The sequence below is a fragment of the Chelonia mydas genome, chromosome 7 (genome assembly GCF_015237465.2).
Source record: "Chelonia mydas isolate rCheMyd1 chromosome 7, rCheMyd1.pri.v2, whole genome shotgun sequence".
Lineage (NCBI taxonomy): Eukaryota > Metazoa > Chordata > Testudines > Cheloniidae > Chelonia > Chelonia mydas.
In genome coordinates, this window is record NC_057853.1 from 88,409,310 (window position 1) to 88,436,950 (window position 27,641).

General features: G+C 40.7%; 1 protein-coding gene across 1 annotated transcript in view; it reads right to left on the minus strand.

Annotated features, from left to right (window-relative positions):
* Positions 1-17,297, minus strand: part of LOC102945456 (putative neutral ceramidase C) — a 32,090-nt gene extending 14,793 nt beyond the window's left edge. Inside the window, exons 1-9 of the mRNA XM_037905635.2 lie at positions 17,135-17,297; positions 14,207-14,280; positions 11,202-11,351; positions 9,992-10,168; positions 9,373-9,500; positions 8,082-8,159; positions 5,376-5,496; positions 3,046-3,171; positions 2,080-2,166 (exon numbers count right to left, since the gene is read on the minus strand). Coding sequence (XP_037761563.1) covers positions 2,080-2,166; positions 3,046-3,171; positions 5,376-5,496; positions 8,082-8,159; positions 9,373-9,500; positions 9,992-10,168; positions 11,202-11,351; positions 14,207-14,280; positions 17,135-17,288 — 1,095 coding nt within the window. The 5' untranslated portion in view covers positions 17,289-17,297. The remainder of the gene's footprint in view (positions 1-2,079; positions 2,167-3,045; positions 3,172-5,375; positions 5,497-8,081; positions 8,160-9,372; positions 9,501-9,991; positions 10,169-11,201; positions 11,352-14,206; positions 14,281-17,134) is intronic.
* Between the last annotated feature and the right edge of the window lie 10,344 nt (positions 17,298-27,641).

Consider the following 27,641-nt stretch of genomic DNA (forward strand, 5'->3'; position numbering starts at 1 on the left):
TGATGCTTCCCAGGAGCACCCAGGGTTGCGAGGCACCATAGCATGAGGAAGCTTTGTCTATGCCAGCTAGGAGTCAGTGCTCAGACTCCACTGGCTAGAGGCAACCCAAGCACTCCCCTCTAAGCCTACACAGGCCCCATTCACTCACTACAGGTTATGAACAGGCATTCTCCAACCCCTGAGCCCTTGGAGCATCTCCCTGGAATGTCTAGCCCCTGTTCCACTGGGCACTCACAGTATTCATGGATCAGCTGCTCCCAGAGGAACAATATGCCCCAGCTTATCAGTTACACCTCAGATCTCTGTTCCACATAAAATACAGCACTTAGTTTATAATGAAAACAAGTAAAAGTTTAATTAACAAAGTATAAAGATTCAAGTGATAACAAGTATTGGAAACAAATGATTACATACAAAATAAAACCATAACACACATTCTAGAGACTAGGCTTAATTAACAAGTTACTCTCTTGTCTAATAAAGTATCGCTCACCAGCACTTTCCAGCCAAGCAGGCTGGGATTCCTTTTTTATGAGGCAAGACACACAGTCAATTTGTCTCCTAGGTGAAGGATTCTGGGTGTGTCTTGGTACCCTTAGATATATCAGATCAATCCACTGGTTGCTGGTTGTTTTTTTCTGTGGCTTTTCTCTCCTGTCACTATCATAATCTCCTGATTAGCCTCAGGCTCAGTATGCAAATTGTCATGCATTGTGAGGCAAGACAATACGCACTGCACAATTACCAGACAGGGAGATAAGCATCTGTTACCATCTGCCTGAAAAGAACACCCCTGAGGTCTGTTACTCTTGGTTACCAGCCTCAATAATAAAATTTTCAGTATGGACACATACCTTCTTACATATTATGCATGCGTACCTTTTGCAGTGATTGCGATGACTAGTGGGCTACTACCTCTTGTTACTCTTTAGTGAATTATTATGCAGACTTCTGATTCAGGAGATACTTGCAAAACCCTGTGCAACCCAGTGCCCGCTGCAAGTTGGCATCAAGAGGTTCCCAGGTCATAGCTATCACAATGCAATTAATAAATACATACATACATACATAATGCAATTCCTGTAGGAAAAGGTTTGCCTCTACTAGCTGGTGTAAAAATAATAATAACGATAATAATTTATGTAAAGTGTGGGGAAAGGTGAACCTTTTGGTTCTGTTCCCTAGCTTCTGTGGCAGAAGTAGAGCCCAGCTACTTATGATGACATATGTGCCCAGTTATCAGATTTTGGAAGAATTTTGCCAGGACTGATATTCCAGACAGTGCCGCCCAGAGGATTCAGGGGGCCTGGGGCAAAGCAATTTCGGGGGCCCCTTCCATAAAAAAAAGTCAGTTTTGCCTCCCCAAGCGGTGGAAAAAAAAAAGAAAGAAAGACCCAAGTCGTGCCGCCGAAGAAAGAAGAGGACAGGAAGACCTGCCACTGAATTGCCACAGAAGACTGAAGTGGAGCAACTGAGCTGCCGCTGAAGTGCCGCCGCTGAGGAAGAGAGGGACTGAAAGACCCGCATCCGAATTGCAGCTGAAATTGCCTCTGCCCTGTCTGCGGGGCCCGGGGCCTGGCACAAATTGCCCCACTTTCCCCCCAGGCAGCCCTGATTCCAGATAAGCTGGGGTTCTGGGGAACCCACGACACTGAAGGGCTACGTGAAAGGGTCATGTGCACTTGTGAGTTTGGGGACCTAGATAGCTCTTTGCAAACATTAGCTACTTAACTGTCACACCTTCTCTGTGGGGTAGGTAGGTATCATCCACATTTTACAGAAATGTACAGTGAGGAACAGAGAGGCTAAGATAAAAAGATAGCATTTTCAAATGCTGGTGCCTAAAATTGGGTACCTAAATAAAAATGTGACTGCTTTGAACCTCCGACAACTTTTACTTAGGTACATAAATATGGATCTAAGTGCACAGCTGTAGGCCTGCAGCCTTGACCCACATGTTTTGAGAATATCTCTAGCAAAATAAATTTCAGAAACTCACTTGTCAAAAAGAAAATGTTTACTGGCTTTTCCAATAATTGCATTTGAATACACAAGTAAAAAGAGCCCAGTTTAACTTACCTTTGCTTTCAAATAAAGATTTTGTCCTATAATTTTTGTACTTTCAATCATATCACTGCCAGGACCTGCAGCCATGCACATTTTAGCCTGTTAAGGATTTTTTAAAGCAAATAATTAAACAAATGTAAATGGATAAGACATCCTTCTAGCAATATCAAGCTTTCATTGTTCTGTGAATGAGGGCACAAATTATTGTGATCACTTTCATGAAAAATCTTTGCTTTTAGAACACAAACTAATCCATGCACCAGGTACTGTTTTATAAACTGGGACTAAATTCTGTGACAAGATCTGTGGTTTCTGAGCACACCAGTGCTGACTTTCATGGAAGACTGGAATTTCTGTGGCAACTTGCAGTAAGTTCAAATATGGAGGATTTTGCCCTCAGTACAGTATCCTCTGCTATTTACTGTAATATTATATTGATTTTATGCTTTACCCAAACTTCCCAGAGATTTTGTATTGTAGTCCAGCTGCATATTGAAAGTCATAATCTGCCTCCCTGAAATCAGCATTTTACCCATGGCACAGTGTACATCCCCCCAGCATGCTAGCAACACTGTACAGCAGTGGCCCCCAAAGTGGGGCGCGCGCCCCACGGGGGACGCGCGAGGCCATCCCTGGGGGTGCGCAGCAGGAGGTGCGCCACCGAAGGAGCGCTGCTGGCATGGGGGCAGCAGCGCTCCTGGACCTTTGATTCTTCGGCGGCAGCTCTCTCTTTTTTTCTTTTTTCTTTTTTTTTTGCGCTTTCTTAGAGCTGGCCTGGGGGTGCACGATCCAAAAAGTTTGGAGACCCCGGCTGTATAGGATGAGTAAGTGGCAGCCCCAAGGAGGCTGTCCATATGGGTAACCAGTACAGGAGACTATAGGAGCACCTTACATCCTTTTACAGCAGGGTGGACCACAATCTGGCCCTATATTTGAAATTCCATACTTAAAATCTACCTTAAAATGATATATACCTACCCCACCGACTGAACAGTAACTGTTGGGGTTATCACATGACTCTCCTGTGTTTATGCAGTGTGGGCCTTTGATATTGGGTGATACATCTCCCAGGTTGGATGATGCAAAGGCTGCTACAAAAGATCCCTGCCAAAAGAAAATAAAGTGTTATGGCTTTTTCTGTCTCTTGCACTGATTGCCATCAACCTGCGGACATCAGATGTATACTGGTGTTTCAATAAAAAAAATCCCGTCATGTAATACAAAGATGTGAAATAAACATGAACTGCCAAAATAACAAACTGCTTGTGTAAATTCCCCTAGGACTGCAGACAACATGTGCAAAATCATATCATCACTGATATCATATACAGTTGGCAGTGATAGGACATTGGTGAAGTTTTCAAAAGTGACTAGTAGCTCTGGATGACTGAATTTTTGGGTGCCCAACTTGACTTACGTTAAAGGAACCTGATTCTCAGGAATATGCTGAGCACCTAGCCCCCTAAGTCAGTGCCTCAAGTTGGGCATTCAAAACCTTCAGCGCCTAAAAAACATTACTTTTGAAAATGTAGGCCCTACGTTTTTTGCAGTAAGGATTTTTTAAACATTTCAAATAGAAACTTAAGGTCATTACCTTGAATTTATATATCTCTTTTGCCTGAACACAAAGCACTTTACATTAATCTTTCACATATCTCAGCAATTTAGAGATAATTAAGTATTGATATTCCCATTTTACAGATGAGGAAACTGAGGCACAAGTGGTTAAGTGACTTAGCCCAATGTCTTGTAAATTCTTATTTATAGATATTGAATTCTAGCAATCCTTGCCATCACTTTTGCTTGACTTTCCCATTCTACCTCTTGTTTTTCACTATGATTTCTACTGACAGATTTAGCTGATGATTAGCTTAAAACATTCTCTGTTCTGATGATTTGAGTGAGCCACTGAGCACAGAAACAGACAGCAGAAGTTAGCATTAAAGGTAGCAAACTGAATGGGTGATCAAGGACAGATTACACATTTATACAATGTAACACTAATTCATCACATGCAGTATTCACCTCTTAGTCAGGGAAGTGAAGATGAATTAACTAAAGTTGTGATGCTAACGTGCGTAAATTAAAGTGCATTAAAACTTTGTGTTGATGCTTTCATTCAAGGTCACTTTACTCTAGCATGAGAGCATCCACACAGCTTTTGAACATGCTTTCATTTAGCAGCTTTAGTTGATTCATCTTAACTTTTCTGATAAACCCTTACAGATGGCATATCTCACCCTCCATAACATGTCAATTTAGGGTATGTCTACACTGCAATCAGAGGTATGACTGCAGCACATGTAGACATATCCAAGATTGCTTTGGTCTAGCTAGTTTGAGTAAGAATAGCACTGCAACCTTGGCAGCAAGATTGGGGTCTTGGGTTTAATAAACGTTTTTATAAAATCTAACCTCAAAAAGAAATGCTTTCATGTAGGTATGAGCAAACTTTTTTTGTCTAATTTCCAAGTCATTCAAACATCTTTGGTTTGAAAGGTTGGACTCTATCTAATGGGTATTAGCTTGCTTTCGAATTGTGAGGCGGGAAATATAATAGAATAGAAAAATTCTAAGGGAAAAGAAGTGAATTTATATTCTATGCTGGATATAAATAGGGCACCACTTCTGTCAGGTTTGCTTTTTACGGCTGTTCACCTAATAGAAAAAACTTTTTAAATAGTTCCAAAGGGCTCTGAACACTTGTACTTCATGAGGTTCACCCATTTCTATTTTAACTATACATTTACATTTCAATTAAAATCTTGTCTTTTCAAAGAAATAATATGGTCCTACAGTTTTTGAATTCCAAATACTGCAGAATTCCAAGAACATGTGAAAACCAGAAAGTGGAACTGCATAGAAACCAATGATAAAGTGAAATTGACCAAAGCCCCAATCCTACAAAGCCCCAATCCCACTTACCCATGTGCTCAACTTTATGCATGTGAGTAGTTCCTATTGAACCAAATGTCATTAGAAAATTGTGTTTTTTTTAAAAAATCTAGATCAAATTTTGGATCTTATCAGATCGCAATGTCCCTTGAAATCTAAATAAATGTTGTCAATTGCTATTTTGGGAAGCAATACATAGTCAGCAGTTGCCTTGTAATTTCTCTTTTCTATAATTGGAAAAAGTAGATGGTAAAATGTATGATATGTCTTTACTGTGCATCTGCAGTATTTGTCCTGCAGTTTATGATCACGGTTTGAATGAGACTGCATCTATCCATAAAAGACATTTTATTGGCCCTTTTTTATTTATGTTTTATCCCCCACTCCTCAGGATAGCCATAACATAGTCCAACCTCTCCAGGAAGCAGTCCTTTATTCTTCTCTTGTTCAAAGAGGTAAGATGCATAGCCCACGTTGTCACTATTTACGAGAAGGTTTGTGTTGTTCATACTGACAGGATGAATTGCAAACCAGCTAATAAACAATCAGAAAACAAATATTAAAGGAAATGCATTCACTAATATTAGTTATAGCTGACCTACTGGTATCTTTCCTCTTGGGAAAAAGAGCCAGGTAGTTATTTGGAGCTATATCAGCAAATGTTGAGTTGCTGCCCCCTCTTCCCTCCTCCATCTCTCAACCTCCACCTGAATACAGACATCTGATCAAAATCTACCTTTAGCTACAGCCAGCTGTCATGCTCAAAAGCTTGGGGAAGTCCATTCTTTCCCTACTACCAAAGGGTACTCCAAATTCATGAGACCTTGGGGACCAGTGCAGCTGGCCCAGCTTGAGGCTGCTGTGAGTTGCTTCTCAGGAATAGATCAGTGCCTGATGGCTTGAGGATCAGGGTGTAGTGTGGCCCCAGTCCCCAAGCTGCAGGCTGCTGAGGATATAGCACAATATCATTTCTTACTAGGTTTGATATACTAGTAACTAAAATAACCTGTGATCATGTAACCCACACACCTTCTGGGTTCGGTGCTCTGTCCCCTCTAGTGGCACCAAGACCACTTGGAAATTAATGGGTCTGCTACAGCCTTAGCTCAGAGCCATGTGGCTTTTAGCTTATGCAATAGAGGCTCATGTACTAAGGTTCCGAAGTCCCAGGTTTGTGGGCTACACACACACTCAGTAACACAACTATCCTAAAATGTACCAACAAGGAGGCAAAATTACTTTTGTTGCTTCGTCCTGAACTTTTGTCTTTCCTGACTTTTGTGAAATTAGAAGTACATCATTAATTTAGTCAGTTTTTTGCATTTGATTTCCTTCTCTTTTTTTAAGGGAAAAAATAAAGGTGTAAAAAATAAAGGCTCCCTGTTCTATAACAGACGTCAGCTCGCCAAAGAATAGAACGACGGGCTAAAGGTCTCATCCGAAGCCATTGCAGTCCATGGTAGTCTTTCCATTGACCCCAATGGACTTTGGATCAGACTCTAAGGGCACAGCTAACACGTTTATATTGCACAATTCTGATTGTACATGAAAAAACTTCCATTGTTTTCCCATGGAAGCTTAAACTACATCAGCTCCTTGTGCCATTCATTGACACAGCTTGCCATCCTCTTTCCCCAGAGCAAATCAGCTTGCCCTTGCTTAAAAGCTAATAGGCCCCTAGTGTCCACTTGTGTATTTCACTACCTGTGGTCATATGCTCACTGCATCTTTGAACGTCTGACTGCACATGCTTACTTCTGCATTTTCAAATATTCATAATTTTGTTAGATTCAGTTTTTCCCCCCAAACTTAAAAGCACATACTGGTCATCAAGCTCTGTTTACATCCCAACTCTTGGAGTTATTCCCACAGAAAAAAGGTGGTCACAGTGGGAAAGTGTACTTTGTCCCCATTTGTCACTAAAAAGTGGCTGAAGCAATTTTGCTCACAGAAAGAAAGAAAAAGCAGGGACCAAGCACAGAAATGTTCAACTCAAAAGGTGAAAGGTTTGAAAAGTTAGGAGAATTATAAAAGAGGAGTTTGTAATGCAAATTGTTTTTCAGCTTTAGGCTCAGTAATTGCCACCAGTCTCACGTAGTAAAGAGGTATATATTATAAATTCGCAATGTTTATTAATATGTCTGCATCGTGATGTTTAATGCAAGGAGGTGTTTTATGGCACTTTGTGACATGTGATATGAATGCATACAAAATCTTGCAAAATAACAAGGTTTATTCCATGTTACAAACTGCCTAAGTAACAAACCTTTCCCCCTCACCTATAGAGTGCCCAACTGTGTGCAGCAGGGTGAAAAAAGAGGTACAAAAATCCCCCTGCACAATAAAGCTTCAGGGCCCTTGAGACAGAGCTGGACCCCACTCAGCTGTTCATTCCCTGGGCTAAATGGGAAAGTTCAAAAGTTGGGTAAGTATTGCAAGTTTTGTTATTTGTTTGCCTGGCCTTGACTTCTGAACTTTGTACAGCCAAACACTCCGCTTCAAATCGCCTAATAGAAAATGAGTTACTGACATGCACCATTTTATATGATATCTCAGCATATGAAGTCAGGGCCTTAGTGAGACAATGGCATATTTTACACAATATATGGGGCATTTTATAGAAATAGACTCAAGAAGAAAGATCCTCATCCCCTGCTCCAGCCCCTTTGCATTGGGTAAAAGGGCCAGAGTAGCATAAAGTGACCCTAAAAGCCCTTTATCCAGCTAGGGGAGGATTCCTTTGGTGCAGTTGCTATGGGGGAAAGACAGCTGTAGAGCCACTTTCCACGGACTCCTTCACAAGCCCCGATGTAGGGAGTGTGCCAGAGGCAGGGCCACAGCATATTGCACTGAGGAGATCCTGGGCAGTGCTGCAGGCCATGAGGCAGCCTGGGGAGGTGGCCATAACTTAATGGGTAGGGTGCAAAGGTGGCTTAAAGCTACCTTAGCCCCCACTGCCATTGGTCTATGAGAGGGATTTGAATGAATGACTTCAAGGAGAAAGGTTATCATGGACATTTTTGATGACTACAAAGAACTTGATCAATAGACAAGACATGTTTGGGGACATAGCTTATATTGTAGTGTTTGAGAGTGAATTTTACTTTTGGATTCAGTACCTGAGAAGGCCTAGCTCCTGTCCATTTACATCTACCATCTTCAGTACCACCATTTCTTTGTCTGTGTTTGATGAATACCTGGACAATAAAACAGAGAAATCACTTTAGTGCCACAACCAACATCATGATCTGTAAATGACTCTGTTATATGCCAAACAAGAAAATGAATTGAGATCATCAGTTTCCAACTGCTATATTTACAAGGCGCTATGGTAAAAAGCTGCTGAATTCAGTGACAAAAGTCACATTCCGTATTATATGTTGCTTGCCTGAAGAAAACTGAACTCTCATTTTGCTGTGATATAAAACTATTTTCTACGAAGACTGTAGATATTGCCTTCCATTTTTGTCACCGTCTAACCAAAATTTGAATTTATAACAGTGGCATGTTTTCTAAATGAAACACAGAGGCCAGATTCTCAGTTACTGCTTTTCTGCACTCAGGGCAGGAATGGAATGGGGAGTGACAAAAATGACTTGTAGGTCCCTTTGGGCATCCCATATTCTGTGGCAATTGCAGGGGTGGGGGGGCAGCCTCCAGTGCAACCTTAGGATAGCCCTGAGCTTCTGTAACTTACGCTCTGCATTCTGAGGCTTCCTATGGACCATGGGTAGCAGAGAACAGATATAGTGTTGTGTGACCCATCGTCCTAGAAACACCACGGGCTGTGAGTGGGGCTGGTTTAGAATCCCTTCCCCAGTCAGGAAGGCCCTCCCCTGGGGGTATTCTCAGGGGCTATTTGATCCCATTTAAGGTCTTTTTACACTGTTAGTGGGCCATAAAGGAGGCTTGTGTGACTGAAAATCAGGCCCAGTAAATCTGTTTAGTTTCTTAGCTGCCAGTAATTATGCCCAAATGTTTCTTTTAAACGTAGTAGTTCTTCCAATCGGAAGAGGGTGTATCTGACCACAATGCTAACCTTGGAATGCTTTATTTAATTTCAAAAACCCAGCATGAGACCATCTACAGTAGAAGATTCCCTACACAGAAAGATACCAGAGGTACCAGCACATGTTCTCAGGAGCACAGTAAAAAAGTGAAGCATGAGCCACTTGGCGTTGGCTACCATCAGCATAAAGTTGCAGTTTTCTGCACTTTATTGTTGCTAAAAACTCCCAGATCCCATCATCCCCTGGTAGGGGGAAAGTTGGGCTCTGAATTTCCCAGGTTAGGGCAATTTCCACAACTGATTTGCCTTTGATGACATACAGAAATGTAGTTTTTCAAACATTTTTTTGACAATAGTTCATGCTTGTTTTTAATAGTTACAGCTCCCCCCTTCTTCTTCACCTGTTTCTTTCAGACTCTGGATTCTGAAGATAAGAGTAAGGACTTCTGTTGATCTGGCAATTTTCTACCAAACCTTTATTGATAAAAAGTCTTCCTTCTTTCATATTCTGGTGTGCTATATCAATGCTCTGAAAAGCAGAAAGGCAAGGAAAATCAGTACAGAAACAATGAAGAGGTGCTACATGGGAAGCAAGTTTGAGTCTTCTCTGTCTAAGGACCTTACTAAAAGTCCAGACAAGGAAAGATGAATCATTACAATAGATGATCTGCGGCTATTGCTTGTTGCACTTTTTTTTTTATATACATTTGATGTAGTGTTATCCTTTAGAAATTAAAACAGCTAATATCAGTCAAACTTAATTAACATTTTAAGTAATATTAAATCATCTCTTCATAAAGAAATAGTGCAGCATTTTGTTTGCTAACCTGACCAAGTTGGTCATGATAAATCTAAAATATTTCAACAAATAAGATGATGATGTCATGAAACACTAAAACTAATCTCCCCATGACAGTTCTTGGCTACTCCTATACTAATAAATAAAAATATAACACAAAGGTTATCCCTGCTATACATGTTCATACATGTTAGGGAGAAAATTTAACTGAAAACACCTACCTTTATAATCCCATTTACAAGGGCATTAAGGGACGGTTTGATAAGTCCCTTGCTAGTTAGCAAAAAGATAGTATATTGGAAATAGCCTGCAGGTCCTGAATGGGTGTGAGTGCCACTCAGTATAACATTGTCTTGTCTGTATAGCTCCCCATATTTACTCTTCAATTTCTTGATTACCTAAAAGGAAGGAGGCAGTAATTACGGAGTGTTTTTCTATCATGCCTGAAAAGTCAGTCCTTGCATCAAGGCAGTAATAGACATGTATAATCCTGGGTTTCTTTCTTTTTTTATTTTTCTGGTAATAGCATAGTCCTCCTTTCCCATATCCATCCTCCTACCCTCTCCCCGACCCACTAATGACTGAGTAATTGGAAGTGTATCTGACCAGTCAGTAAAGAACCCTTGAAGTTGTTAAATCCAGTAAATAAAGGCTGCTTTGGTTTATTTATAGCCAGTCTTATTTATTATTACAAGACATATGAAAATTACATAGAGGATTCCCATTTCTTCCCACCATACACCCTTTCTTGATACTCTCACCAGTTTGATCTTCTAAGAATGTAAATTAGGAACACTTAATTGATGATATTCACCCCACACTAGCTCGCCGGCTACCAAGAAGGCACTACAGGGAAGAAAACAATATATGCCACTGCGCTTTGGCAACCAAGTGTGCACCACAGACAAGAATAAGTATCATATGTTATCTGGGTGCCTGAGACATAAGAGAGATTAAAATACTCAATTTTAACTTCTGGCTGAAACTAGACTCATCATAATTAAATTACCTGAGGTAGCATAACCTGCACTGAAACATCATCTAGAAGCCACCTATTCTGTTAGCTAAACAGAAAACAATTAAATACATTTTTGATTTACAAATTTTTATTCTAAATACATTTTCAGAATTTCTGTACACCTGTTAGCACCACTAAGTAGTACTGGAAATCATATATTACAGGGGACTGTCAGGCATGATCTGTTGCTAAGTTTTCCACTAATACAAACATAATAAAAGCCCTCCTTTGTCCATCAAAGGATTGTCAGCTCTTTGGGACAAGGAGTGCCTCTTCCTACTTGTTTATATAGCATATAAAACAATGAGGCTGCAAGCCTGGTTGGGGTAAGTGTGACAATATTTATTTTTATTATTGTTAATAATAATAAACCTAACACAAAAAGGAAAGAGCAATTGATTCTATTCACATACCTCCAGCCTAAGTCTTTGAGACACCATGCCTATGTCAGCACTAACAAACACCACTCTTTTGGAATCATCAGGCTCTGCCACAATGAAAGCTCGACTATATAGACGAGAGAGAATTCCACCAGCCAGCTGGTCTGGATTGGCATAGCCCATCTGCGGCAGAACACAGCATTAGGCCAACCCCACACTGTCCAATTTATTGATACATATTTCCACTTGCATATATTTCTCCAAGCAAAATCATCACAGGACCCAAATTACAGCTAACCATTAAAAGCAGAATGATATAGGTTATATATTAAGTAGGGCTGTCAAGAGACTAAAAAAATTAATCATGATTAATTGTGCTGTTAATAATAGAACACCATTTATTTAAATATTTTTGGGTGTTTTACACATTTTCAAATATACTGATTTCAGTTACAACACAGAATACAAAGTGTTCAGTGCTCACTTTATATTTATTTTATTACAAATATTTGCACTGTAAAAAACAAAAGGTATAGTATTTTTCAATTCACCTAATACAAGGATTGTAGTGCAATCTCTTTATCATGAAAGTTGAATTTACAAATGTAGAATTATGTACCAAAAAAACCTGCATTCAAAAATAAAACAATGTAAAACTTTAGAGCCTACAAGTCCAATCAGTCCTACTTCTTGTTCAGCCAATTGCTCAAATAAGTTTGTTTACATTTGCAGAAGATAATGCTGCCTGCTTCTTGTTTACAATGTCACCTGAACATGAGAACAGACATTTTGCATGGCACTGTTGTAACTGGCGTTGCAAGATATTTACATGCCAGATGCGCTAAAGATTCATATGTCCCTTGATGCTTTAACCACCATTCCAGAGGACATGCGTCCATGCTGATGACGTGTTCTACTTGATAACAATCCAAAGCAGTGCAGACCATCACATGTTCATTTCCATCATCTGAGTCAGATGCCACTAGCAGAAGGTTGATTTTCTTTTTTGGTGGTTCGGGTTCTGTAGTTTCCGCATCAGAGTGTTGCTCTTTTAAAATGAAAGCGTGCTGCACACCTTGTCCCTCTCAGATTTTGGAAAGCACTTCAGATTCTTAAATCTTGGGTGGAGTGCTGTAGCTATCTTCAGAAATTGGTCTTCTTTGCATTTTGTCAAATTTGTAGCAAAAGTGTTCTTAAAATGAACAACATGTGCTGGGTCATCATCCGAGACTGCTATAACATGAAATCTATGGCAGAATGCGGGTAAAACAGAGCAGGACACATACAATTCTCCCCCAAGGAGTTCAGCCACAAATTTAATTAATGCATTATTTTTTTAATGAGCATCATCAGCATGGAAGCATGCCCTCTGGAATGATAGACGGACCATGAAGAGGCATATGAATCTTTAACACATCTGACGCTACACCGGCTACAACTGGTGCTGTTCTCACTTTCAGGTGACATTGTAAACAAGAAGCAGGCAGCATTATCTCCCATAAATGTAAACAAACTTGTTTCTCTTTGCGATTGGCTGAACAAGAAGTAGGACTGAGTGGACTTGTAGGCTCTAAAGCAGTGATTCTCAAACTTTTGTACTGGTAACCTCTTTCACATAGCAAGGCTCTGAGTGCGACCCCCCTTATGAATTAAAAACACATATAACACCATTATAAATGCTCGAGGCAAAGTGGGGTTTAGGGTGGAAGCTGACAGCTCATGACCCCCCCCACAAAATAACCTCACGACCCCCTGAGGGGTCCCAACCCCAAGTTTGAGAACCCTGCTCTAAAGTTTTACATTGTTTTGTTTCTGAGTGCAGTTATGTAACAAAAACTAGATTTGTAAATTGCACTTTCATAATAAAGAGATTGCACTACAATACTTGTATGAGGTGAATTGAAAAATACTATTTCTTTTATCATTTTTACAGTGCGAATTTTTGTGATAAAAAATAATAAAAAGCAAGCACTGTACACTTTGTATTCTGTATTGTAATTGTAATCAATATATTTGAAAAAGTAGAAAAACATCCAAACATATTCAATAAATTTCAATTGGTATTCTGTTGTTTAACAGTGCGATTAATCGCGATTCATTTTTTGAGTTAATCACATGAGTTAACTGTGATTAATTGACAGCCCTAATATTAAGAATCCTATAACTCAGGGATCTCAAACTTGAATCACCATGAGGGCCACATGAGGACTAGTACATTGGCCCAAGGGCCGCATCACTGATACCTTTTCATATAAAGGTACAAAAGCCTGCCCTCCCGGCTCCACCCCCACTGCACCGCTTCCATGAGGCCCTGCCCCTGCCCCCACCCCTTCCCTGAAGTTCCCACCCCAACTCCGCCCCCTCCCTGCCCCTATTCCACCCCCTTCCCCAAATCCCTGCCCCTGCCCTGCCTCTTCTCCGCCTCCTCCCCTGAGCGCGCGGCTCCCCGCTGCTCCTCCCCCCTCCCTCCTGGAAAGCACTAAGCTCCTCCAAACAGCTGTTTGGAGGCAGGAAGCACCTGGAGGTAGACAGAGGGGGACGCAGCGCGCTGCGGGAGGGGAGCTTGGAGGGGTAAGTTAGAATAGCATACAGTAAAAAAAATTATCAATGCACATACACACCCCATGAGTATTACATTTATACAGCATATATGTTCACCAGTTTTCATGATATAGTTATGTAAGTTTTAAAATAAAAAAAAATATTTCCCATCTGATTTTTCCGTTTTCTGTCTACCAACCACTGAATAAAATTAATACTTGGTGATTCAGTTTTTAAATATCTGGGCAGCAAAAAAAAAAAAAAAAATCATCAATCAAATTTTCTGAAGAATGGTTCCTTGAGACATTCATTCTATGCAGATTGACAGACTGAAAACAAAGGGTGATCCTGCCCCATGTAATGTAAATGTAATGTAAAGTTCTATTTGTAAAGAAAACATCCTGTATAGCAGTGCTATACAAGCCATGGGATTTGGTACATGAAAGAATACTAAGATAACATGTTTCACAGATACTTTATTAAGTTCCTATACATACCAAAGGGACTTCTGCAACTAGTCCAGTGCAGTCAGCTCGACCAACACCAATCAGGTAGTTTTTAAGACCATCAGCTGAAGGGATTTGAGTTAATATGAGTGAAAACACGAATGCAATGAACATATCAGAAATGAACAGACACTTTTTTCTCACAAAACTGAACAAGGAGGAACTGGATTATGAGGTAAATTTTCTGTTATTTATAACTGCTGTGTATGGTGAGCAGTCCCATTAATATTATGGTTACCAAATGGCTGTGGGATTTACCATCTTTGAACCTGATATCAAAACTAGCTTCCTGTAGCGTATACGGGGTTTCAGATCCCTGCATTCAGAGCAGGCAACCCATGGTCCTACTTATAGGCTGAAGAAAATTCACAATCATTGTACACTAACCTTTGAAACAAGTCCTCTCAACTCCATCAGTATTCTGTTTGTGTCAGCATAGTTCACTATTACATGCACATAGAGCTTCTGCCAGCTTTTTTAATGGGTGTTGCTGAAAAATATGTTCCAGGCCTATGTATATAGTCCAACTCACTAACCATAATGGGATAATTTCTTTTTCAATGATGCTTCTTCAATATGCTAAACTTACAGCTTTGTCGTTGACAACTTCTATGATGCAGTTCTGCATTGTCAGGGCAAAACTCTTTTGAATATCAAAACTGAAAATGTGGGGAAAGTGAAAACTGAATAGAATTTAACATCAATATAAATAACTCAGAGGTTATTCTGCTGATTACATTATTCAATTTCGTATTCATCCTCACAAGAAGTGGATGGGAACACAGGTAGTTTCATAAAGACCCTAAGATAGGTAGTGGCATGGCAGTCAGTGTTTCACACCTAGTGACAGTTGTTTGAATCAGAAAAACAAATCACCAAACTTGTAATAAATAAAGATGAAAAACAGACCATTAAACCCTGGGCCTATTCAAAACTTAACATTTAATTCTTGGGGTCAGATCCTCACCCCCCCCTCCAGCTCCTCTACACCAGGTAAAAGAACTGGAGCAGCATAAAGGGGGCCTACAAGCTGCAGAAATGCGGGGGAAGGATTTCTTGATGCAGATACTGAGGGCAACAGCCATAAGGCTGCCCTCCAAGGCCCCCTTTGAAAGACCTGCAGGAAGGGGTGGTGCTCAGGGTGTGAGGTAGGTTGGCCGGGTAGTGCACTGTTGATAGTACTGCAAAGATTTCAGGCACACAGTGGCCCCCACGACAGCTCAAGAAGGGTGCCATAACTTATGCCCAGAGTACTATTTAAATTATGCTGGAGCCCCTTGTAGCCTTTGTAGCAATCAAGGATGAGGAGGCTGCAAAGGCTTCTTAAAACCACCATAGCACATTCTCCCTTTAGGCTCTGAGTGGGCTGCTTTGAGGTGCAAGACACAATCTCACCCTCTGTGTTGTTATCCTTCTACATACAAGGAAGCCTCATACAGAGACTTAGTTAGAACAGGTTGGACACAACAGGGGTGTAACAGTGTGGAAGGTTCTAAGACCTTGGTCAGACAAACAGTTACTTCTGCTGACTCATGTTACCAAGTGGGTTCTAGTACCTACAACCCAGGGTATACCTATGTCTATCTACTCAGACTATACAAACAAATTTTTGCTCACCACAAATGTGTATGTGCATAATTGGATGACATATTCAGTTAATTCAAAGACTGATCTTCCTATGAAAAAAATGTAGTTGTAGGAGCCTAAGTTCCCAGTGACCGATGGGCAAGACGCTTTTCATTTTATAATTATTATGACTCAGTTGTTAAGCAATATATGGCAGTCAGCATGGTCTAGTGCAGTGGTTTTCAAACTTTTTTCTGGTGACCCAGTTGAAGAAAATTGTTGATGCCCGTGACCCAATGGAGCTGGGATGAGGGGTTTGGGGTGTGAGAGGAGCTCAGGGATGGGGCAGAGGGTTGGGGTGCGGGGGTGAGGGCTGCAGGGTGGGGCCAAGAATGAGGGGTTCAGGGTGTGGGAGGGGGCTCTGGGCTGGGGCAGGGGAGTTGGGGTGCAGGAGGGGGTCAGGACTCTAAGCTGGGGGTGCAGGCTCTGGGGTGGGGCCAGAGATGAGAGGTTTGGGGTGCAGGAGGGGGCTCAGGTGCAGCGGGGGTGCAGAGGCAGGCTTCCTGCCTGTCCTGGCACAGCAGACGGCACTGCACCTCAGAAGCAGTCAGCAGCAGGTCCAGCTCCTAGGTGGAGGCACGCAAGAAGCTCCATGCAGCTCTCGCCTGCAAGCACCGCCCCTCCCCCGACTTCCCGGCCAATGGGAGTGTGGAGCCGGTGCACAGGGTGGGGGCAGCACGTGGAGCCCCATGATCCCCCTGCCTAGGAACCGGACCTTCTGTTGGCTGCTTCCAGGTCTTAGCACGGTGTCAGAACAGGTAGGGACGAGCCTGCCTTAGCCAGGAAGCACCACCAATGGGACTTTCAACAGCCCGGTCGGCAGCGCTGACCAGAGCCACTGCAACCCTTACATTCCACGACCCAGTACTGGGTCGCGACCCACAGTTTGAAAACCACTGGTCTAGTGGGAAGCGCACTGGACAGAAAGTCAGGTGACAAGGATTTTTTTTTATTCTTGTCTCTGCTGTGTAACTCTGGGCAAGTCACTTCACTTCTCTGTTTCTGTTTCCTCTTCCACGTTAGTCTATCATGCCTGTTTACGCTGTAAAATCCTGAGCACAGGAAATCTCACTCGCCATGTGTTTATATAGTGCACTGCACAATGGGACCAAATCCTAGCTGATGCCTCTAACTAAACATCAACATAATAGAAATAAGTATCATAAATTCACACACTTCCAGTTAGTTTGTAATAAATTCATTTTCAGCCTTTGTTCATGAAGCTTCATCAAGGCCCAGAAAACGTTCTATATCAAAACAGTTGCATGGCATCTGATAATGGAATCAAAATACCTTTAAGTAACTTGCCGTTATTTTCTGCAGTCCTGCTTTTTTTAGGGGCAAAGAGAAGAATGAGAAGAATCAAAGCAATTATTGTCATCAGCGTGAAGAGGACAATGAGCACCACTTCCAGGCATGAGAAACGGGATTTGCACTTTTCACCCATTGCAGGAACAAAAACTACAGAAAAAAGAAGAGGAAGAAGCTGTAAGAAATTCAAATAGAAGTCAGCACATTGATCCCAGTTCAGTGTGTCCAAAGCAAGTTTAGGCCATGTCCTCCAGTGTCACAGCTAACTTCAGATCATACCAAACTCCTTCCCTTTAGGGACCTCCTATTGCTCCCTATCTAGGGCACGTTTGGATAGGGAGAACAGCAGATGCAGGACGATCTCTTCTACCATGTCCTGGGTTTCCCACAAAATGTGCTTGACTTTTAAATAGGCCCTAACTGATTGGAAGCCCTTCAGTGGATGAAAAATCCTCCATTCACAGAGTATCTGAGGTTAATATAGCAGCTTATACCTGACAGCATTTCCTACAGTGCATATGTCAGAGCACCTCTGAAAACGTACAGAATTCATTGTACAAATGACATTATTAAATTTAGCAAACACAAACTACTCAGTAGGAACTGGACACAGGGCAAAATTCAAGTGTCATCGTTCAGCAACATATTTTTCCATTTGGAAAACGTCGTGATTGTGATGACATTACAAAGCCCGAAATATGTTTTACCCAGCTCTCCAAAACAATGCAGAGAGACCAACTGAGCAAAATGTTTCAAAAACAGAGGGTTATAATGGAAAATATTTTGCTACTTTAGCTGTTACAACATAATTTATATGCAAAAAGAAAAGGAGGACTTGTGGCACCTTAGAGACTAACCCATTTATTTGAGCATAAGCTTTTGTGAGCTGTAGCTCACTTCATCGGATGCATTCGGTGGGCTTATGCTCAAATAAATTGGTTAGTCTCTAAGGTGCCACAAGTCCTCCTTTTCTTTTTGCGCATACAGACTCACACGGCTGCTACTCTGAAACCTATAATTTATATGATTTTTTAAAGTTTATCTGCTGAAATTATCAATATTGAAGACAAAATTTCCTTAGGATGAAAATACTGTATATTATATTCTTGGTTCACATTCTGTATAAAGATTTGCTTCACCAAGTCTTTCAGCCACACCATGATCTTTTATAAATAGTAAATGAAAATCACCTCTGCTTCATTTGTAAACTGAGAGGTGAATGGGCAGCTTTCTTCCTAGGCAGTGCTGAAAGGAGTGGATAGATTTAACCAACAGTTACCTCAGCTACATGGGTGTTGTCTTTTCTGGGTGTGGACTTTAAAAATGTATCACGTCCTTAACTATATATTTTCCTGGGGTTGCACATGTGCCCTCAGTAATGTTTTCCTTAATGGGAAGTTTTGATTTCCCCCTGCACTTTTAACATTGTTATGCATCTTTATGCTACTTTACTATCATACAGACAATATATCAAACCACACAGGTGGAAGGAAGCACAATGCTAAAGCTTGTGCTGTGAATTTTTCAAGTAGACTATAGAAGGACTGGGTAGCACTGCCCATGATGATGGTTGTCCGACCCTTCCCTCTGTTTTCAGTTCCTTATAACTGCCAATCTTTAACCATTTGGGGGTGAACTTTTCCGTGCTGGGTTTCTGCCTAAGGTTGAGTTGTTTTGGAAAGTTTCAGCCAAAGCAGGTTAGCTGTTTCCAAGAACAAATCGAGGGAAAAAATAAGTAGGCACTCGAAGGATAAAAGGGGATATCCTCTCCGTAACTAGTTAAAATATAGTTAAATCCAAAGCTGACTGCAAAGAGTTACAAAGGGGTCTCACAAAACTATTGCCTGGGGCAACAAAATGACAGACGAAATTCAATGTTGATCAATGCAAGGTCACGCACATTGGTAAACATAATCCCAGCCACACATGCAGTATGATGGGGTCTAAATTAGCTGTTACCCCTCAAGAAAGATCTTGAAGTCACTGTGGATCGTTCTCTGAAAACATATGCTCAATGTGCAGCGGCAGTCAAAAAAGCTAACAAACGTTAGGAACCACTAGGAAAGGGATAGATAATAAGGCAGACAATATTATAATGCCACTAAATAAATGTGTGTTACACCCACACCTGGAATACTGCATACAGTTATGGTCACACACACCCCCACCATCTCAAAAAAATATATTAGAATTGGAAAAATTTAGAGAAGGGCAACAAAAAATGAGGAAAGGTTAAAAAGACTGGGACTGTTCAGCTTAGAAAAGAGACAACTAGAGGGGTTGGGGATATGCTAGAGGTCTATGAAATCATGACTGGTATAGAGAAAGTGAATCAGGATGTGTTATTTACCCCTTGACCATGCCCCCCTCAGTCTTCTATTCTCCAGACTAAACAAACACATTTTCTCTATCTTTCCTCATAGCTCAGGTTTTTCTAGACCTTTAATCATTTTGTTGCTCTATTCTGAACTTTCTCTAATTTATCCATATCTTTCCTGAAATGTGGCTCCCTGAACTGGACACAATACTCTAGTTGAGGCCTAATCAGTGCAGAGTAGAGAAAAATAATTACTTCTCGTGTCTTGCTTACAACACTCCTGTTAATACATCCCAGAATGATGCTTTTTTTTTTTTTTTTTTTTGGCAACAGAGTCACACTGTTGACTCATATTTAACATGTGATCCACTCTGACCCCCAGATCCCTTTCTGCAGTACTCCTCCCTAGGCAGTCATTTCCCATTTTGTATGTGTGCAACTGATTGTTCCTTCCTAAGTGGAGTACTTTGCATTTGTTCTTATTGAATTTCATCCCATTTACTTCAGACCATTTCTCCAATTTGTCCAAATTATTTTGAATCTGTCCCTGTGCTATTGTATAAGAACATAAGAATGGCCATGCTGGGTCAGACCAAATGTCCATCTAGCCCAGTGTCCTGTCTTCCAACAGTGGCCAATGCCACGTGTCCCAGAGGGAATGAACAGAACAGGTAATCATCAAGTGATCCATCCCATGTTGCCCATTCCCTAGCTTCTGGCAAACAGAGGCTAGGGACACCTAGTGTGTATAGGTTTCATGATTACAAATGTTATTATATTTTACTCTAAATACAGAGGTTGTTCTCTACAAAAGAAGTCTTTAGCCTCATCTTATGCCATTTTTCTAATCTGCAGAGATGATATATACACAGTCAAAACAACTGATTGAAAGGAGTTAAACTCTTTGGAAAAGGTGTCACGTGGTTTTAAAAGATGTCAGTTATAAATAACATTAAAAAAAGTCTGTGTGTCAAATCAATTTGCTACATAAAATATTTTTGTTTGTTTCACCCTCCATTTGTAAGATAAAGCAGTCATATTTCATCCCTATCATTCACAAAGTTTTGGCATTAACAGAAAGGGTCCTAACTTTTAAAGGATTTTTCTGTTTTTGTTTTTTTGCGTTTACAACCTGGTTTACAAACTCAGATTTAAAATTTGGTGTCCAATTCCATGGTACTACAAACCCAGCAAACTATATTGAATCAGTGCTTCACAGCCTAATTGTATTAAGGGGTGGTGAGGCTAATCATGCATTTTTCAAGGTGGCTAGAAGCAAAGTGCCAAAACAAAACCACCACCAACAAAAGTATTTGATAAATAGAAACGACTAAACCTCAAAACAGAGAATCTTACCTTACAGTATATAATTGATTAAAGATTTCAGAATTCTGGAAACTCAAATAATCCCTTAGTAAAATGTGCAGCTTTTCTATCCCACTTCTCTTTGTTCATGAACTTCTAGCGGTCTGAAGGAAAGTCAGGTTATTCTTATAGTAACATGAAAGCTTTCTAGATTTATTGCAATTATTATTATTATTACCCCTATGAGTCAGTGACAGTACAAGATAAGAAGCTCATACATCAATAATATTAGGAGCTGTAAAATATATTTTTTAGCACGAGGCAAGTTTAAGCAATGTCTATCAAAAACATCATTTTATGAAAGCTCAGTTTATAAATTATTCTATATTGACCACGACATGAAGGCCAAGCACAACCTCAGTACGTCCATGGTTTGTCAAAACACTGATCTTTTAATCTTTGCATTATTATTGGGCCAAGGCTGCCAAGTTCAGAAGTTCAGTTCTAAGAGTGACTATCTCTGTACAATATAAACAGCAATATCAAGGGCTCATTCTTCCATGGCGCTACAAAAGCTTATTTGGAAATAACACATATCTTATCACGTTAATAGCTGTTATTAACAATGAAATAATAGATTCTAAAAGTACTATAAACCTTACCTTGTAATCCAACCTTAGAACTTTATTAAATGGCAACAAACTTCATGGCCATAGAGTTCAGTTTGCTGGCTAATAGCTTGTGCCCTTCCAGAACATCAAGATCAGCAAAACTCAAACACTAGAAAATTAGGCTGGTTTAAATGTGTCAGTCAGGGGAGTGAAAAATCCAGCCCCCCCCTCCCCCCCCCCAGCAGTATAGTTAAGATGACCTAAATACCCATGTAGATAGCACTAAGTCAACAGAAGAATTCTTTTGTTGACCTAGCCACTGTCTTTTGGGGAGGTGGATCACCTACACTGACAGAAAAACAGCTCCCATCAGCATAGGTAGTGTCTACACTGAAGCAATACAGTGGCGCAGCTGTGCCATTGTAGCATTTGAAACGTAGATGAGCCCATAGAGTTAAGGCCAGAGCAGAGCTGGTGCTCCATAATTGTTTATGAAATTAGATGGAGAATGGAAGGAATTGGCACTCCACGTCTATCAGCAGCATAGCAGGCCCCGAGAGGTATGAAGTGGACCAGTCAATGAATTGTTCTCAGCTGAAATAGATTAATACAGCCTGAAACAATAGCTGTTAGATGTGTGAACTGCTTTGTTCATGTCAGTGGGTGTTCCCTTCCTACCCCCAACCGCCGTGTCGGAGAATTTCTGATACATGTCAAACACACCCATTCTCAGCTCTTCACCCCAGTGTCAGCAGTGTGTTCTTGGTGCATGCTCTGAGCATGCCAGTTCTATGCTCCTATCCCCACCCAGAGGTGCAGGTCTCCCCAGATTCTGGCTCACATGGGGAGAGGGAGACAGGCTCAGACCCCCTTCCCCCAGAAAAGCAAGCCCCTGAGAACCTGGCTCATGTGAAGGGGCAGGGAGGGGGTTCACAACCCATGGATGCACTGGGTGCCCTCAGATTATGGCACACACATTGGAGGGGAACGTGGACTAATAGGTGCCCTTGCCCTTATTCTTCCACAGTCCCTATCACCCAGCCCCATGTTTCCTTTCCCTGTGTCCCACCTGACTAACCTCCTCCCTTCTCACTCCCCAAGTCCTCATCCCCTCCCCATCATCTAATCCGCAACCCCTCTCCCACATTCCCATCCACTCTTTCACCCTAATTATCCTTGTCTCCCAGTGAGCATTTGCTTGTGTAGTTTATCATCTGTCCAGAAAATTGTTTCAGTACCTCCTGAATATTCTGCTGTATTCAGATTACATTTCCTCAAAATTAAAAAAAAAAAGAAAAAAAACTTTTATAAAGGCAGATTGGACCAACGTGACTGCCTCTTTCACTTGAGATTTCTGCCCTGGGTTGGATTAGAACTCAGAGTTCTAGGATAGTGCTCAGATCTACCCAGCTCCTGCAATGAGGTAGCTTTCCAGAAAGTTAGCTTATGTGCACAGCATAATCCATTAGGCACCCAAGTAGGCCTATGAGCCTGTGTGCGCGTAGCTGGACAAAAAAACCTTGCTCAAATAACATTTTAATTTGATTATCCCCAAAGGGCTAGTGCGGGCTATACATTCTGTTGGGTTTCTTCTTCATATGGCTGGTGTAGAACAACAACTACACTTTTACATTCAGATGGGTAACCAGATAATTGGGGTAACCATTGAGCACTGGAGACCCTGGTGCAACGATCTGAGCCCTGGTCAGGTCAGTATCTGTGAGCAAAATATGTTGTCAAAATGTGTCAACTTTAAGAAAAGCTTCCGCCCCCCCCCCCCCCCCCGAGGACTGTATCTTGGGAACTGTTTTGTCAAGTGGACCCAAAGTTGGGTCACTAACAGCACCCCACACCTGCAAGAAGCACACCAAATTTCAAGGCAATATGATTAACCAAATTAATTTTAGATTACTTTGAACAGTTGCGCTTTAAATAGAAATCTGGTCTTAAATATATCAGAGCTGTCACTCTGAATTATTGATGCAACAGTCTCGTCCAGGCAACTGCTATAGTCGATGCATTAACCACTGCTGAGTATTAATGTCGTATGTCCCAAACAGGATAATTGTAGAGAGCTGCAGCCATTACCCTCCCCAAATATGCACTTACTTCATATCTGCAAAGAAATGCAAATATTAAAAAGTGAACTGCAGAGATTTTTATGGAAACAATTTAAAAAACAGTGTAAGATTTCTAATCATTAACAGAACATGGGTTTAAAATTTGCAAATGGATTATATTTTAAAGCAAAATCTCTGAAAATCACTTTTCTTTGTATTTACCAAATCTAAACTTCAATTTTTCATAATGCATGAGTTCACCATTTCCTAAAACCAGACTTCTCCATTGTTTTAGCCAAACACCTTTCTGGTTTTCATTTACACGTTGATGGTTGCTTGGAGCAATTCCATTTTACCAAATCTTTCTATATGTTTAGGTTCCAACCTGTGCCTGAAACCAGTTTGTTGCCCAAGCTTGTAACAAAAAAAAAAAATGAAGTACACAGTAGGAATCTTGCCCTTCACTTTTTGAAACACCCAAAACTCCCATTGCATACCCTGAATTCACACTGAAATCAAGGAATGCAGGTGTAAATCCCAATTTTTCTTAAATGCTCAGTTTGTGCACAGTCTGAAAAACCAGGAGATTCTGACAACTGCCTCTTGAAATTGATACATACTTTTGTCTAATAGGATTCAAATAGTTAATATCCCAGTTACCCCTGGGAATGATAAATCAAATTCAACATGCTAAGGTCAGATAAATAACTGTTTGACTCTGCAATTTTCAGAATAATCTTTTTCAAGATGTAGCATTTTCTGATATATTATCTCTTTCCAATGATACAGATAAAGAATTTATTGCATCTGTCATCAGCAAAAATTGGCCTGTTTTGACATACAAGGTTACAAAACATATATTTATAGCTGTCACTGTATCAGGGACATTACATAGAGCTATGTGCTAATAAGTTGCTAATAGCAACTTTCAAAGAAGTATACTTGTTCTCCCTTCTTTCTCTAAAGCTCAGTAAGTACTGCTCTTTGATCACTACTGAATGCTTCATGTAATTAAAATAACCAAATCTTAGGAAATCTCATATTTTTGACTAAGATATAAAACCTACATTAAGTGCAAAACTGTTAATCTGAAAATTTATTTTTACATAAGCAAATATACACATACAGTATAATACCAGTTATCCGAATTCCTTTTACCCAAAAAGCTTAATCATCTGAATCCACAGTATGTTTCTGACACACACACCCCTGTACATTAATCACCTACTAATAATGTGTCAAATAGCAGTTAGAGCTCATCAGTGGCTCTGTATGAGCAGTTACCTGCAATAACTGAGGCCCATTCTGCACTAGTAATTTACATCCGTACAGTTATGTTTCTCTAGGGTGTGAAAACTCCACCCCCCGAGAGGATGCTGACCTAACCCCTGCTGTAGACTACACTAGATTGACAGAAGAATTCTTGCGTTGAGCTAGCTAGTGCTTCTCAGGGAGGTGAATTACTCATCCCATTGGGAGAAGCCCTCCCATTGGCATAGGTATTGTATACACCAGTGGTTCTCAACCTATTTACCATTGTGGGTCACATTTGCAGCTCTCTGTGTATTATGTGGGCTTATCCACCCAATATATATACACTACCTGCATGGCCGTGAGGATGTCACACGGGCCAAACTGTGTGCTGACTGGGTTGCAAACAGCCCCTGGGCTGCTGATTGAGAACCACTGGTCTACACAGAAGCACTACAGTGGGGGAGCTGCACTGCTGTAGCATTTTAAGTGGATACATAGCCTGAGACCTAATACTTCGGCAGCAGCAAGAGCAGCTTGACAGGACAATACCAAAAAGAAAAATATCTACGTTGAATCTAAAGCAGAAACTAAAGATTCTCAGGGACCTAGAAAGAGGAGAAAAATTGTTGACGTGGCACAGCTGCACAATGCTGGTAACTCCACTGTCTGCAATATCTGTGAGGGACAAGCTGCGGACCATTGCTGCAGACCTCACAATAAATGTGAGGGACAAGCTGCAGACGGTTGCTGCAGCCATGGGCAGTGGTGTTTGGATAGAAAAAACGGTGGCCTCTTCTGACCAGTGCTGTGACCCAGGCTTCAAAAAGAACAAGGAGAGCCTGACTATATTAGCCTGTAGTAACACCGCATAACCTACCTCTCCTACTCATTGGGAAGTCTGCCAACCTCTAATGTTTTAAGCACATCAACCTTGCCTCCCTTCCCATGATTTACAGAGCCCAGATGAGTGCATGGATGAACACTGAGCTCTTCTGTGCCTCGTTCTTGATAACTTCATCCCTGCTGCATGCTCCTTTCTTCTTTCAAAAGGACTATGCACCGACAGAGAGCTTCAGAACTGCTGATGGTCCATATAATGTGAATTTTTGCTGGCTAACTCCCCAGCAAAAATTCACCCAATGGACTAGGAGGTGTTGGCAACACTAAAGAATGGACAGAGGCAAATTGCCCCGCTATGTCCTTAATGATGAAAACAAGAAGCTAACTGTGACTTACATTATCAAGTGAATGTCGATTAAGGATGCCATCCATATGGTGGCCAAGTCATGGAAGGATAACCGAACATCACCAAAAAAAAAAAAAAGCTAGGCTAAGTATACACTGCTGCAGCTTCCCAAAAATGCCTCTGAATCTGATACCCCCAGTCAGCAACCTCTTTGCCAAACAATTTTCTTTTAATGCCCAAGAGGTGGAACACTGGGCCCAGACTGAGGGAGCCGATAAGGGATACAGTGACTTGTCTGACAGTGACAGTCTGCAATCTATCTTAGAGCGGGAGCAGACCAAAGTTTGTGAAATCAGTAATGAACAAACTCAAGATGATGTGAGAATCCCAAGTGATGGTGAGTCCACCAACTACCTGGAGAAAGTTATTATCTGGCTAAGAAACCAGATGAATACAGAATCTTACAGACGCTACTGTTGCATCAGCTATGTCAGAATGCTGTACAAAAAAAGTAATCCTTACAAATGGCAGTCAGATTTAAAAAAAAAATTGAGAATGAAACTATGTCCACTGTGATTTTAATACAATGTTGACGGTTCAATATATTCAATATATTTTTCATCAGGTAGAAAGTATTAAGCATTACTCCTTCCATTCCCCAAATTTCTATTTCAGTGAAACTGCAGCTCAAAATAGCACTTCCATTTATCCAAACATCCAGTTATCTGAAATTTTCAGATGTTCCCCAGGACATCTGGATAAACAGGAGTGTACTGCACACATGCACACCCCCGCCCCCCAACACATATACACGTTCATATGTAGAATGCAACAAGCTCCTAAAAATTATATATCATAACCAGGAGAGTTAATTCTCCTTTCAACTGCTTTCCAAATGATAACAAATCACAGCATAGGAGTTCACTGTGCTGTCTATTTATTTTGGAAGATACAGTTTTACAATAGTAGAGAAACAACAGAGAATTACAGCTTCCCTAGGCTTTAGTAAGTAGAAAGCACTGAAATATCGCTTCGTTTTCAGGCCCCCACAGACTTCCTCAATCTGTTATTTCAACCCAAATAAGATAAAGAAGTCGATAATTTGATCTATATTTTTTACTCAACTAAAGTGGACATTGTATCCTTCAAAGGTATTAAGTGGTAACAACAAAGATAATGTTAAAGAAATTATATAAACTAACCAATTACAACTATACACAAAAATTTAGATCAATTTTTGGGCAGGGAAGACTAATAATATTCCACAGCTGAAAGCTATAGAAAAAAATGGAATTCTAATGCTGAAATAAACCATACTGTATTATTGTGTCACCAGATGGCACTGGTACAGTCTTACAGATTCTGCTTAAGTGACCGTGTAGGCAGTTAGATCTTGGAGAAATGTGTGCCATTGGTTGTGAAACAGTTGTTTTACAGAAATCATACAGATCACAGTATCATCTCACTTTCCTGAGTCTCTCTAACTGGAATCATTATTATGTACCTACATGATATATGACATACCAGAGAAAGTGTCTGAAAATGTATACGCTTCTTCTCACTTCAAAGTACTTTCAAATACATTATACTATACATCGGTTTGTATAGAGCGATCTTGATTTTTCGCAGTGGAAGGATGGCATTTTGGTGGCATTAGGACAGCACTTATTTTAGCAAAAATTACTTGGTGTTACAAAGATTAGGGAGTGGAATTTAAAACTTAGTAAAATATTAGCTTAGTTGTAAGACTGCAGGA